The following is a 13,476-nucleotide window of genomic DNA, read 5'->3' as shown; positions in this document are numbered from 1 at the left end:
TGTAACATAAGTTTAATGAATGTATTTATCTTGTAATTTTTTGTTATCGGCATACCTTTTCAAATTCATTTAGAGTTCTCAAATGTTATTTTCAGAATTTATTATATTTTTGTATTATCTATGTTGAAAAAGAATTTTAGATAAATTTAATATAAAATTAAATAATGGTATACTATATTATTGTATCCCTACATATACGGGTATTAAAACCAATTAATTATGTAATCATCTATGAAAGAATTTTAGATAAATTAAATACTCATATAAAATAATCGTATATCATATGATTCTATCCGTACAGGTATTAAAAGTAATTATTAATATACTCTAAAACAGTAATAATGCTACATGAAACTTTTGTGAGTTTTGTCTTATATTTGAGGCACTTTAAAGCCTATCAATTTCTCCACTCATGGGCATTTATATTACTGTATAATAAAACTTTTTAGATTTAAGGTTGTTTTTTTTTTATATGTAAAGATATCCTTATTTAACTTTATTCCTAAGTTTTGGAAGTTTGAAGCAGGGAAAATGGAAAGAGATTTTATGGGCCTAAATTCTAAAGATACAGTCCTCAAGAAAGAAGATCTTACAGGGTGCAAAGAAGCATGTAATTAGCTAGAGTCTCACTGTTTTGAATGATAACTCGATCTAACCATATATTGATATAATATTACATATCTTTTCACTTTCATATTAATATTATATTATATATATATTACTATAGCTTACTATATGAGTTATTGAAGCAGTTTTTATAGTTTACTTACATAAGCAATATTGATATAAATTGAGCTAAGCAGTTGATGATCGATACTGTTCTAGGTTTTTTCAATACTAATTAACTTGGGATCATTTTCATATAATTTCATGAATTAATGTTTTGAAAGGATAAATATTTGATATAATTTGTTGCTGTATCTTTTGTTAGATGGTTTTAAAGCCTTCAACCACCACCAAGAGGGTAAATTCCAGGTTTGTATAATATACAGAATATTTCATGTTTACTTGAGGTTTATATATATATGAGTAATAAGCTTAACGTTAATCGATTCTGCACCGGATTTTCATGCAAGTTAACGTGTACAGGCCGGTGCACATTTTATGCAACTTCACAGTGATGCTAAGCAAGCAGTTCCAACTAGCAGCTTATTAGGTAGTTGTTTGTTTACCCCCCAGTTTTATGGTGCCCCTGCTGTTAAGCCACATTTACTTGGAGTTCCTGTTGCATCTCATCCGGTTTACCCATTTACCGGCTCCTCCTTTTATAGTCGCAAAACCCAACCATGGTATTTTCACACTTTTTTTTCCCAAAGTATGTAGTCAGCTAAGTATTGAAAGATTATTGTTTAACTGAAGGTGTGGCTCCAAGGTTGATTCCGCCCAGTCTCAGCTAACCATCTTTTATGGTGGTTTGGTGAATGTTTATGATAATATCTCTCCTAAGGAGGTTAATTTATATACCTACCTTCTACTGTATTAATTAATTAAGTACTCTCTCAATCTCTTGTTAATAATGTTTGTGAAATGGAGGATATTAATTAAATGTATAAAAGGAATATATATTTTTGTATATTGATTTTAGGCCCAGGCTATAATGCTCATGGCTGGAAATTGGAGGTTTCTGTCATCAGGGACTACACCAAAGCCACGGCCAGTGCAAGCTCATGGATATAGACCATCGACCCCAGCAGTAGATGAGGCTTATTTAAGCCGGCCAACTACCACACAACCCTGCTCGGCTGTCTCAAGTCCCATGTCCGTGTCTTCACATCCTGTTGGTCAAGCTAGTGGTAGCAGACCGACTAACAAAACTGAAGAAACTAAAAAACTATTGAGTTCACTTGGACACGCAATACAGTCAGGTACTTCAATTCTGTGAATCTGCTATAAAAATTGAAAAGTTTCATTGTCAACAAGTTTTGATGCCAAGTTTCCTCCTAATCATGTTAAAATTAGTGATTGATTTTATTGCCATCTAAATACAATTCCGTTCTACAGTTATTCTTGAAGGGTATGCAGTCGATAACTTATCAAATTGCTTGTATGGTCAAATATTACAATATATATGTTGGAAATTTGAACCAACTTTATTCTGTGCAGTCTTCCCTCAGGCGCGCAAAGCATCTTTGGCTCGGTTTCTTGAGAAGCGCAAGGAAAGGTACAATAGCATCACTACATGAACGCCAATTTCTTCCTAATCTATAGAACATGCTACAAATTTTGCTTTTATAGTGACTTCCACCATCCTTGAAAGGTCAAACTGTGTTTGATTTTATTGACATTGTGTTTGATTATCAAGATTTCATTATATAAACCAATTTTATGCTTACAGAGGGCTGGCTTCAGCTCCTTACAGCCTCAGCAAGAGCATCAACTATGCAGCCAACAGCGATGACGTTGTCAATGTAAGCAAGTGAAGGGAATTGGCTACAATGGCACATGGACTTTGGTCCTGTACACCTATTTAACAACGTTAAAAATTTCTATAAGTTATCGGATTTTAATTCGATTCAAACTCATTTTGAGATACCTACAAAGATCATATAGTTGGTCAATTCTTTATGTAATGATGCGGCACATGATTATGTTAATTGTGCCGTGTCCACGTCTATTTATCTTCTTTCTGTAAAAATAAGTTATTCAATCATGTATGTTGGGTTCATGGGTTGATTAAGAAAGCTGAAAGCATAATGAAAATTATGGTAATTTCTATATGTTGTGTGGAGATATTTTAAAGAATAACATTTTACATTTGTTATGAATTACTCGTACTTGTTTACTAAACTTGTACAACAAAAGCCTTTCATCCCAGACTAGTCTCAGGTCAAGAATCAGTTACTTGAATCAGATTAAAATACAGAAGACTAAAAAACAGTCTGGCCTAAATATATTAAAAAGGTGGGTCTGTAGCTGCAACAGAGGAAATCTGGCCAAATCCAGAAGAAAAGCAATTTCTGCACCTCATGTTAAGAAACTGTACATTACATTAAAAATAGCAAATTCAGCACCAGCAACGAGGAACCAATCTCATCAAGATGGACTTTGAAAGAGCTTCGGATGGGTAGCTGCATATATAGAACCATTTGCATCGGTTTTTAAGTGAGAAAGTAGATGCTGCACATCACTGCGTAAATTCTCAATGGCTCTTCCACATAAAGCCAATACATCTGGTCTTGCTTTTGAATTTGGCTGTACAGGTCCTCCCTGACCTTCATAATGCACAATATGATGACTGCAAACAAAGAGAGTTATAACCACTAAAAGTTCATTTTTATACATAAATCAAGTCATATGATGAAAATATTAAATCTCACAGGAAATCAATTAGGTCAGTTATTTCTGATGCTTCAACAGGAGTTGATGGCTGAGAGTTCCTCCCAAAGACATCCACCATCATATTTAGCAGTAGTTCAAGGGTCTGAAAAAACAATTTAAGAAATTAAAAAGATGTTAAAGCATTTGGCTCAAACTAAATTTTTAGTTTCCAAATCAAGAAATCAACAATATGTTCAGTTTCATAAAGAAGTCACCTTGCTGAACAAACTGTGAGCATTTGCTAATCTTGGCAGCAATGGACCCACAATACGGAAGGCGATTCTCAACACCGCAACTGATTTTATGGGCCGTAGATGGTTTACAAGTAGATGTGTTTTATCTAACCATTCCTGTGGAAGATTACTGAAGAACGAATGAAGCAGAGCAACCACATTTCCTGGCATTATCATAATAGTGCAAAATAATCAGTTTGACTGATAAAAATAACTCAACCACGATTACTGTAACTTACCAATGACGGTGGAAGTATTGTCTTGAGCAGCCCATGTTGGATCCAACAAAGCATAGCCAACAGCAGAATCTAGCTCACTGGTCGATCGCTTTCCATCCATAACCCACCAACTCTCCTTGATCACACGTGACGCCTCTGCGTAAAGCTGTATGTGAAACTCAGCAGGAAGCTGAGCCAACAGGAGCCCACAAGCTTGAATCATCAAACAAGAAAGTTGTTGGCTCGCATAACCACTTCTTGAAACAAATCCCATGCCAGTAGCATTTTGTCTGCATCTGCCTAAAGAATCCGTACTTCCCCCTGATGGGGAAGTTGGCAAAGCAGATCCTTGACCTGAACTAGTTGAAGATCCATGGAAACCATGGTTGGATTGAGTAAGAGTTGGCTGTATGTGGATAATTATTTGCACAAGCGCTGTTACAATCTGTGCTGCGGTTACAGGCAGTGATAGGACTTCTATCACTGCAGTTTCGAGAAAAAGTTGTGTGTATGTGCCAGGATCTTGTATTTGATAGAATGCTTTTTGACCTTCGAGGGTGTTAGTTGACCCGGGTTGATTGGTTGCAGGATTCCTATTTGTGATAGGACGTGCACCATTGTTTGAAGTATCCACTTTTGAATTGCATTGAGGGATGACATTATGCACAAGATTACATAAAAGAGATGCAAAGTACTCCAATGGTGGACACGTGGCATTTGGTGAATTAACATGTTGTGGAAATGACTCAGAAAATGGCATCTGAAAGAGAGGTGTAATTACCTTTGTGTTAAAGAAAGAGAGAGTAACTAAGGAAAAGTTGAAAGATAAAAAGATAGAAGAGACTTTCACCTTTTTTATATCGAGCACATTCAGTATTCGAAAAATGAGTTTTCCTGGAAGATGTCCGTAGAAATATGCCAGTATATCACGAACAAATGTTATATTTAAGGGATAGTAATGAAGGAAGGTTGAATAGAATTGGAGAACTCTATCTGCTGCTTCTGCAGCATCATTTTCAATAAGTCTATAGATGATCAAGGGGATAACGGGGAGTAACCGTGCGGCAATATCATCAAAAAATGTCGGATACCTACATAAAAAAAATTACAATAGTTATACAGCTTCAAAATTATATAATAAATATTGGTGGAAAATTAGAATTAAAGATGCAAAAACCACAAAATGAGTTTCTTCTGCATGTCACCTTTCCTTCCATGACAAATGATTGCCAAGAGCCTTTTGTAATTCAATACGCTTGAATGCTACAGTTTGAAGCCAATGCTCGGGCTTGCCACGGTTAGCAACATAAAATTTGATCCTCTGCTGAAGCTCTTGTCGCTCAAGCAAATTAACCTGAAAATTATAACACGATATGACGATTGTAATTAAGAGGAACAACTAAGGGCGCGTTTAGTTGTGCAAAATGTTTTTTAGTTTTCCATTTCTAATTTTCTAGAAAATGGAAGGAGATTTCCATCTCTAGAAAACAAATCAAAGTTTTGAAAATGTCTTCAAAACTAGAAAATGATGTATTCATTTTCCATATTAAAAAATATGTTCTAATGTACTTGGTTAAGTGAGAGGTTAAGGTTGGGTGGGGTTCGGGGCGAGGGATGACGGGGGCAGGGACGAGGGCGTAGGGGGGGAGTTAATATAATTTGAGGTTTTTAAAATTTAGAAATGGAAAATGAAAAGTGGAAAACAATAAAAAAGTGTTTTCTAATTTCCAATAGAAAAGTGGAAAACAACGTATTCTGTTTTCTTGGAAAACATTTATGGAAAACTATGATTTGAATGTGTTTCCTGTTTTCCATGTTTTCTTGGAAAATGAAAATGAAAACAAGGGGTGTTTACTCGAACCAAACGCACCCTAACTAATTCCAAACACATGTAACTTGAAATAAACCAAAGAACATCTAGCCAAGCAGTATGTGATTGGGCCCACCAACTAAGAGGTTGTGGGTTCATGTCCCATAAGGGACAATTGTTTGATTTTTTTTTTTTGTGGTGTGTTGTTAATCTGCCTTCCTTCAAAAAACAGAAAAACAAACAGATAACTTGAAACAAATGCTGATCAATCATTTCAAGCATCATAAAAAAGCCGAACATATACATAACACATACCACGATACGCAAAGCATGTGGATCATCGTCACGGTCAATTAATGCCAGAAGCAAAATGTCTAAAGGAAGCAGCTCATGGTTCCAAATAAAGTAAGCAAGATTTGCACAGGCCTTCAAGATAAGATCCTGATAAAATGAATCCAAAATAATGAGTAGCAAGTTAGCAACTAATAAAACAAACATTATGAATACCAACATTCCAGAAATGATTTTTTTTTGTAAAACCTGCAAGAGATGTCCATGCTGTAGCTCCAATTGCATGTTATGCAAAAGAACATCCACCATAGCATATATATTTGCAGTCACCTCCTCAGGAGAAAACTCTCTTAGAACACGCCCCTGTCATTAAAGCGAGTGAGACCAAATATCTACATGCTAAAAATGAAATTGTTATTACAACTTTACCAGGTTTGCACTATTAATGTTCTCAGGGTGGCCATGCATGAGCACCCATGCTCCAGCACATAAATATTGTCGATGTTGAGGAAAACTCGTATTAAGATAAGTCATGACATAAGTAGGATTAGCTGATGGTGTGAGAAGCTGGGTACACTGATTAATTACAGTGGCTTCAGCCTGAAAAATGAACAAAAATTTAGTTATCTATTGTTTTCATTTTGAACCATACATCAAATAACAATATACAAACCTGCTGCCAGGTTTGAATTGCAAAGCCTCTTTTGTCTATCCTGCCAATCAAGGCATCACATAAAACAGGTGGAAAGTAACGAAGGGTCTTTCCAGACCAAGTATGTTGACTAGTTGCTAAGATTTGTTCCAACATTGTTTGAAGATAGAGAAGGTGTTCAGCATCAGCAATTCCACGAGTCTTGATAATAATGGCAAGATTCACTACGCTTATACGATTTAACGTTTCAGTGAATTCAGTGGGACCCTGCACAGCATCCATATGAGCTTAAAAGGTTGAAATAAAACAATATAGAAAGTTCAACTTATAGGAACGCTATCCCACCTTTCCTTCCTTCCTCACAAAAAAGAACTCTCTCAATGATAAAATGAGATTCATGCACAGGTTTTCCGCCAATCTAAACACACGATGATCTCCACGCTTGCCTTTTAGAGTAGAGAGAATTTTGGTGACATCATACATTAATGTCTTGCTCTTCCCTTGGTACCTATAATGGTATAAGTGTAAATGCACAAATAGAATAGATAAAATATGAATACATGTCTGTCAAACTTCATTACCTGTATAGGGAAAATAAACGGTAGTTAAGAATTTCCAGAACCAAAAGAGTAGCTGATGGCTTATTTAAAATAGAAGGGTTCCTCTGATGCAGATGCTAGGAATTTAAAAATTATAATAGTGTGATGTAATCAGTCATGGTTTGAAAAAAAAAATGAAGTAACATGAATTTTATGAAACAAACGTGGAAGCTTACACTTAAATGTGAACGAAATAATGAATGAGGTTGGATGAGCAGCAATCTGGTATATGTTTCAACCATCGCAATGTTAGGGACATGCTGCGTTCAGGCGAAAAGCCATAATGTGAGGAACATGATTTTAAGTAATCATTTCGGCATAATGCAAATGGCAGCAAACATGATATGGATTACCTCTCCAGAGAACATAGCCTCTTCCATCTGAAAAGCGAGCTTGAGGCACAAATTAATTGAAAAACCAGACATCAATGATATCGGAACAGGAGGAACTTCACGCATCATCGATATTCTATCATTAGATTGTAGATTTGGTCCTGGTAATTCTGCATGTCCAGCAGATGTTAACCAGCTTATCACTGTGTCAGAAGCAGGTTGTGCCATTGTGTAAGACACAACCCAAAACATCCCAACTGATCTATCATCCAGATTCATATAGTCGATCATATGATCCCCTGAAAATATCACAAGATAGTCAATCAGAACTATTACCGATGTGGGCTGTTTACTTCTAGATTAGATATATCTACCTTTAGTAACTTGCCTCCACCATTCATCTATTTGCTTTCCTTTCTGAAGCTGCTCACCATTCAAATATTCTCGAGTCGCAGAGTTGATTGACCATATACGAAGGTTCTGACAACTGCTTATGAAATCGAGCAGGATACATTGAGGATTATTAGGATCAGAGTTACGATCTTCTTTATGAAATGACAAAATCTTTCTGGTTGTTTCCACCTACAATCATACATCCATTTTACATGAAGGGAGCTTAAGTAAGAACCTGATGGTCATCTACTATATATAGAAATATACCTTTCTAGAGTCTTGATTTAAAGCAGTCATTACAAGCTCAACCCGGATAACTTGTGCAAACAACCATGTCACATGATTCGTCCTAAGAATCTGGTGATCATCCTCAGCTAGGCGTAAAACTAACTTGTCCACAAAATCGACAAAATCTATACAGCCACTTTTGATTAAGAAAAAAAACACATCTGAATAGATAAGCCACTCCTGCCAGCAATTTATTTCTGCATAAATGTGAGAAAGTCAAAGTCAAATCTTTGAAAACATTTTGCAGAATAATTTGCAGTACTTACCTGAATTTGTCAGCCTCAATAGTTCAACAATTCTATCAATATTTGCCTCACAGATCATGTCTGCAGTAAAAACAGCACCAGGAGTGATGAGTGCCTGTGATTGTGTGCGGTTACTTGGTGCCACTAGAAGCACACGTCTCCACCAATCAGGAGCTGGCGTACTACGAAGAGCATGCCTGATACAACGCAAGGCCCGCTCCCAATCAAGACTACCTCTCTGAACACAGAGAGCGATATCCTATAGGTGTAAAACGTGACCTTTTTAGGAATTCAAACAATACTTGGTAAAACCAACAAAAAAAAAATGAGTAATTGATTGATAACAGTGATCACCTCCCCATTCAGGGGTTCGCCAAGCACACTTGGATATGTAATAGGCGAATATCTCATATTTATGGCTGCTTCCGCTGATATATTAGTTGTAGCCAGAGTCAGAAGGCGTTGATTACCAAATGTCGGGCAGTGAATATGTTGATCCAACATTTGCATGTGCATAGCCATCATATCTCTTCTCCTATGAATCTCCAAGATAAGAGTAAATAATGCCTCGTCATCAGATATATTCTGTAAAAATTGTAGTCCGCTTCGAACTAACTCATAGAAAGGCACGCGGCATTTACTATCATCAACCAATATCCAAATCACATCTAAACAATTATGTAGCCATTCAAATAAGGCTTTATCCCTTTTCCATGATTTTAGGCCATCAACCTCGTCACTTCCCTGTTGCTGTTGGTCCCAGTTAACCAGCCAATTCATCATGTGATTGAAAATATCAGCATGAGTTGATGGTTTTAAGTTAACTTCTAATGCGGAAAAGATTATCTTACAACATAACTGGCGTAAACTGCTTATAGCATTATCTCTTATTAACATGTTAGTTCTCGAATTATGGCCGCTATTGTTAATATCCGACGACTTTACAGGTGATAAAGGTGTAGCCGATGGTTCGTTTGCTGATTGGGACGGCGAGCCAATACCATGAACAGAAATCAAAGGAGATGCAGGACTTGAAGTCTGAAAATTTGAAGAACTGGGAATCGTGGCTGATGACGGTAACATTCCAGTTTGTGATAAAGATGCAGACGAAACAGTAGGTTGTGGCGAAGCTGCAGAAGAGATACCACTAACGGACATTTCTGCAGATGAAACTGCAGAAAGAAGAGATGGTAGAAACGTATCCCAATTTATATACCCAATGTTATACAAATTACGTAAAGCGAAAAGAATAAATTCTGCCCGTGGTGCATGATTACTACACTGGATAACCAGAGATATAAGCACAGATTCGGATACCATTCTTAACTGTTCTCTGTCCTGAAAAAGTAGCTCTCAACTATCAATCGTCACATTTCGATCATTTCAAAGAGTAATTTATATTTCATGTTCAAACTTACAGGAAATTGATTCTGAAGCTGCTCAAAATCAACAAGAAACTGTTCATTTGGCGGAGGAAGGTCTCTGTTAAGAGCAGTAACTCGCTTCTGTGTCTTATTCCTATAGTTAATTAGTTTTATCATCAACGTCAATATATTTCAACACAAACTCAACATTCATTAATACATGGAATATGCAAGAGAACAGTTCACACAATAATCTTAAATAAAAGTAGCGATTCTTTACATTACACATGTTGCCATTCTTAACTAATACACAATTTAACCTATCTTTTTGAAAGTAAACTACATCCACCATACCCAAAAAAATAAAAAAACCAGCACGCATCCCTCTTTTAAATTCGAAGCAAGTACATTTCAAATACATAGTCGAAAAAATCATATATAATACGTATCAAACTTTTTTTTTCCTTCAAAGGTTCGAGCTTTTATTATTTCTTGAACTATTCAATCTCACACACGATTAGTAACACTTTTCTTCGTATGGACGGAGTATAAGTATAACAAAGATATTCATTTTCCGTCTAATATAGGGAAAGCTTTCATCTTTTTATATCAGCAAGTCAAACTAATCATTGCACTACACCGAACCTATACTTATTATAATCACATAAACTTCCCAATTTTATAATACAATACTAGATTAAAAAAAAAAAAAAAAACTTGGAATAAAACATTTAACAAACGTACGGAGGTTCTCTGACCAAATCATCCGACTTTTCACGACCACTTCTCTGCAAAAATAAACAACAAAATTCCATAAATTAACTTAAAACAATCCAAAATTATGCAAAAAACATAAATAAATAAAATAAAATTATAAAATATGAATGATAATAAGCATACACCAAGGTAAAGATTAAAGAGTTCAATGATAAGGGGTCGGGCCGGGTGGAATTGGAAGGCCCGGGCAGAAGTTCGGTGATGGGTCGGATCGACACCACCACCACCACCCATGTCAACCGTATTTGGTGATTGGGTGGTGATGGATGATGTTAAGGGAACACCACCGCCTCCGCCACCGCCAACGCTGGCTGTGGGTGCTCTGAACATAGGATGATTAATTGGAATGACTGTTTGTAGCTGATTTTTTTTTATTGAATTTGATTTGATTTGATTTAATTGCGTCAATTTGGAGAAAGGGTTTTAGAGTTTTATGAGTGTGTGACTGTTTTGTTAAGTTCCGGTGGCTTTTGCCTCCTATTCCTATTAGTTATTTTACTCCGTAATTAATTAACTTCTTTAATAAAAGAAATGGATGTCAATAGTGTCTATTTTGTCTTTATCTGCATTTTTTTAATAAATAATACATATATAAATTGTAACTTAAAGTTTGAGTTTAGTTTAGGGGTAAAACTCCTATTTTATATGTGAGAGGTTTCAAATCCTTTCCCATTCATTTTTGAACTTTTATATTTTTTTTTTTCAAAATTTACATTTTACACCCATAAAATTTTCACATATAATCTTAGAGTTTTTTCTTTTAAAACTACATAACCTTGAATTTTTCTATTTCAATAGGTTGATATATAGTTTTGCCCACTTTTGTTTTTTCTCATTTTACATAAACTTAATATAAATAACATATTTTTATTTAAAACATACCATTTTTTTAAAAAACTTTTTTTTCTTTTTAAAGTTTGTTGCTTTTAGATTCTACTTTTGATGTCTTTGTTAATATATGTTTTCATTTTATATTTTTTTTGTAATATTATCATTTTCAACAATTTGTTTTGTCTATATGTTTTTTTACATTTCATTATATTATTGAGTAAATTTTGGTAATATTTGTATTACATATATTATTTTGATTTAACAAAATGTTTTTTTTTGGTAATATTTTTTATATTTTGTTATATTATTTAGTAATTTTTGGTAATATTTTGTATTACATAGATTCTTTTGATTTATTTCTTTTTGCATTTTTTTTATGGTTTTTAGTTAGACTTTGAGTTTCTTTATTTATATTTTTGCCCATTATAAGTTTTGAGTAAACATAAACATGATAGTATATCTTTACATTGTCACGTGTTATATCGTGTAAAAAAGCATTACATATAGGAGTAAACACATTTATTATATTATGTTATAGTAGCATATAAAGAACAAAAACGAAAAAATGATCATCTCTGCCCCGCAATGCGGGGCTCTAAACTTCCTAGTTTTTAAATATGTCAATTGGCAAGTAAGAATTCTTAACTTGTACAGTATAAGATTTGAAGTATAAGATGGCCATATGGGAAATGAGTAATTCTCCTAATCATTAACCTAAAAATTCTGTTATTTTATTGGATATTGACATGTGGAAATTCAGGGAAAAGATTAGGAAAAAGTGAAATTCACATGTCACATTCTTAAAATTTTAGGAGGATTTTTAGGCTAATATTTAGGGGAATCAATCATTTTCTGTATAAGATACTACAAGGATCCACACAACCCTTACACACATTTTTTCATGTATATTTTCCGGAGCGTCCCCCCCCCCCCCCCCAATCTGACGTTGGTGGCGGCGGTGGTAATAACGACGTTGGCATGATGGCAGTAAAAATGTTGTTATTAATGTAAAAGTAGTTGATGTAAAAGAAGATTTGTAATTATTATAAGGATTGGGGTGTATATCATAAATAATTCAAAAATAAAAGATAAGCATTTTCAAGAATACCGGATCATTATTTGAGAAAAGAATGATGGGGGTTAATTTAATAAATGAGTATAGATGTTTAGTCAAATTTGTTCTATATAATTATTTTATTTGAACAATTTAATTTTATTGAGTTATGTTTTATAATTCATCTAAATACTATGTTTTACAATGCTATACCTACGAAATTGCGATAAACCACTATAAAAGTTGTTGAACAATGTCTAAAATATATTTAATCTCGTTGTATCACATAGGCAATATGCTAGTATAAATAAATCTCTGGATTTAGGATTATTGTCTATTAGATTAACTAATGGAATATTTGATTCGAAATGAGGAATAAAATTAAGGTAGTGGAAATACAAAAGAACTAGCAGGTTACCCGCACATAGCATTGATGGCGACTATAACTTTGCGTACGTGTGCACCCGCACATAATGTTTCTTGTAAGATTAAGGAGAGAGATGGGAATAGAGGTATTAATGGCACTGGAAAAATCAAAAAGAGAAACTAAGTGAAAGGTGAATTGAAAGTGTTTTTATCTGTAAAAACTTTGGACTAAATCAAATTTCAAAAAATAGATGATTGAGATAATTTGACTTAAAGTTATACAGTTTTAATTAGTGATTGAATATGTTTTATATAGATTTTAGACCCGTGTCCAACACTGGACACGAGATTTACGATATTATCAATATTAGATCTTCATACATTTAAGTCATAAAAGCTTATAATTTTAAAGAAACACAGTTTTAAGTGTTATATTTTGCAAGTTGTAATACAATAATCATAGATTCGTCACTGTCATTATTAGCTTAGACATATTGATGGCAAAATCACAAATAATTTTTTTCATATGTTAAATTTTTTTCATTTAATTAAATGATTGTAAATTTTAAAAAATTCTCTGAAGTTGATGGCAAAAAATAAATATAATTAAATATTCAGGGCTAAAAAGTGTAAATTATTGATGGAAAACAAAAAAGTGTAAATTAATAAGACTTTTTTTACAAATTAATATAAATATTAATATAA

At 34.1% G+C, this 13,476-nt stretch overlaps 2 protein-coding genes across 3 annotated transcripts; one reads left to right on the top strand and one right to left on the bottom strand.

Moving 5' to 3' along the window:
* Positions 1–384: 384 nt before the first annotated feature.
* On the top strand, positions 385–2,717 carry LOC122611128 (protein TIFY 7-like). Of its 2 annotated transcripts, XM_043784100.1 has the most exons (8): positions 385–456; positions 527–610; positions 932–975; positions 1,090–1,289; positions 1,360–1,450; positions 1,586–1,865; positions 2,104–2,161; positions 2,336–2,717. In XM_043784100.1, exons 2-8 carry the CDS (start codon positions 532–534, stop codon positions 2,418–2,420), a joined length of 837 nt encoding a protein of 278 aa, XP_043640035.1. In that variant the 5' UTR covers positions 385–456; positions 527–531; the 3' UTR covers positions 2,421–2,717. The 2 variants fall into 2 exon arrangements, with proteins under 2 accessions (XP_043640035.1, XP_043640034.1); XM_043784099.1 differs by lacking the exon at positions 385–456 and having other exon boundaries at positions 463–610.
* LOC122611126 (mediator of RNA polymerase II transcription subunit 23) lies at positions 2,701–10,979 on the bottom strand. The gene is made up of 21 exons (XM_043784096.1): positions 10,644–10,979; positions 10,488–10,531; positions 9,798–9,897; positions 8,734–9,717; positions 8,401–8,638; positions 8,114–8,331; positions 7,828–8,035; positions 7,475–7,752; positions 7,298–7,381; positions 7,104–7,198; positions 6,868–7,030; positions 6,544–6,789; positions 6,300–6,470; positions 6,120–6,233; positions 5,895–6,020; positions 4,975–5,123; positions 4,620–4,860; positions 3,791–4,529; positions 3,534–3,715; positions 3,318–3,421; positions 2,701–3,235 (listed from the first exon to the last, which is right to left on the bottom strand). Exons 1-21 carry the CDS (start codon positions 10,848–10,850, stop codon positions 3,034–3,036), a joined length of 4,893 nt encoding a protein of 1,630 aa, XP_043640031.1. The 5' UTR covers positions 10,851–10,979; the 3' UTR covers positions 2,701–3,033.
* Positions 10,980–13,476: the final 2,497 nt, after the last annotated feature.

The sequence above is a fragment of the Erigeron canadensis genome, chromosome 8 (assembly GCF_010389155.1).
Source record: "Erigeron canadensis isolate Cc75 chromosome 8, C_canadensis_v1, whole genome shotgun sequence".
In the NCBI taxonomy this organism is placed as follows: domain Eukaryota; kingdom Viridiplantae; phylum Streptophyta; class Magnoliopsida; order Asterales; family Asteraceae; genus Erigeron; species Erigeron canadensis.
The sequence above is the reverse complement of the archived record's forward strand: the minus strand, read 5'-3'. Positions and strand labels throughout refer to the sequence as shown.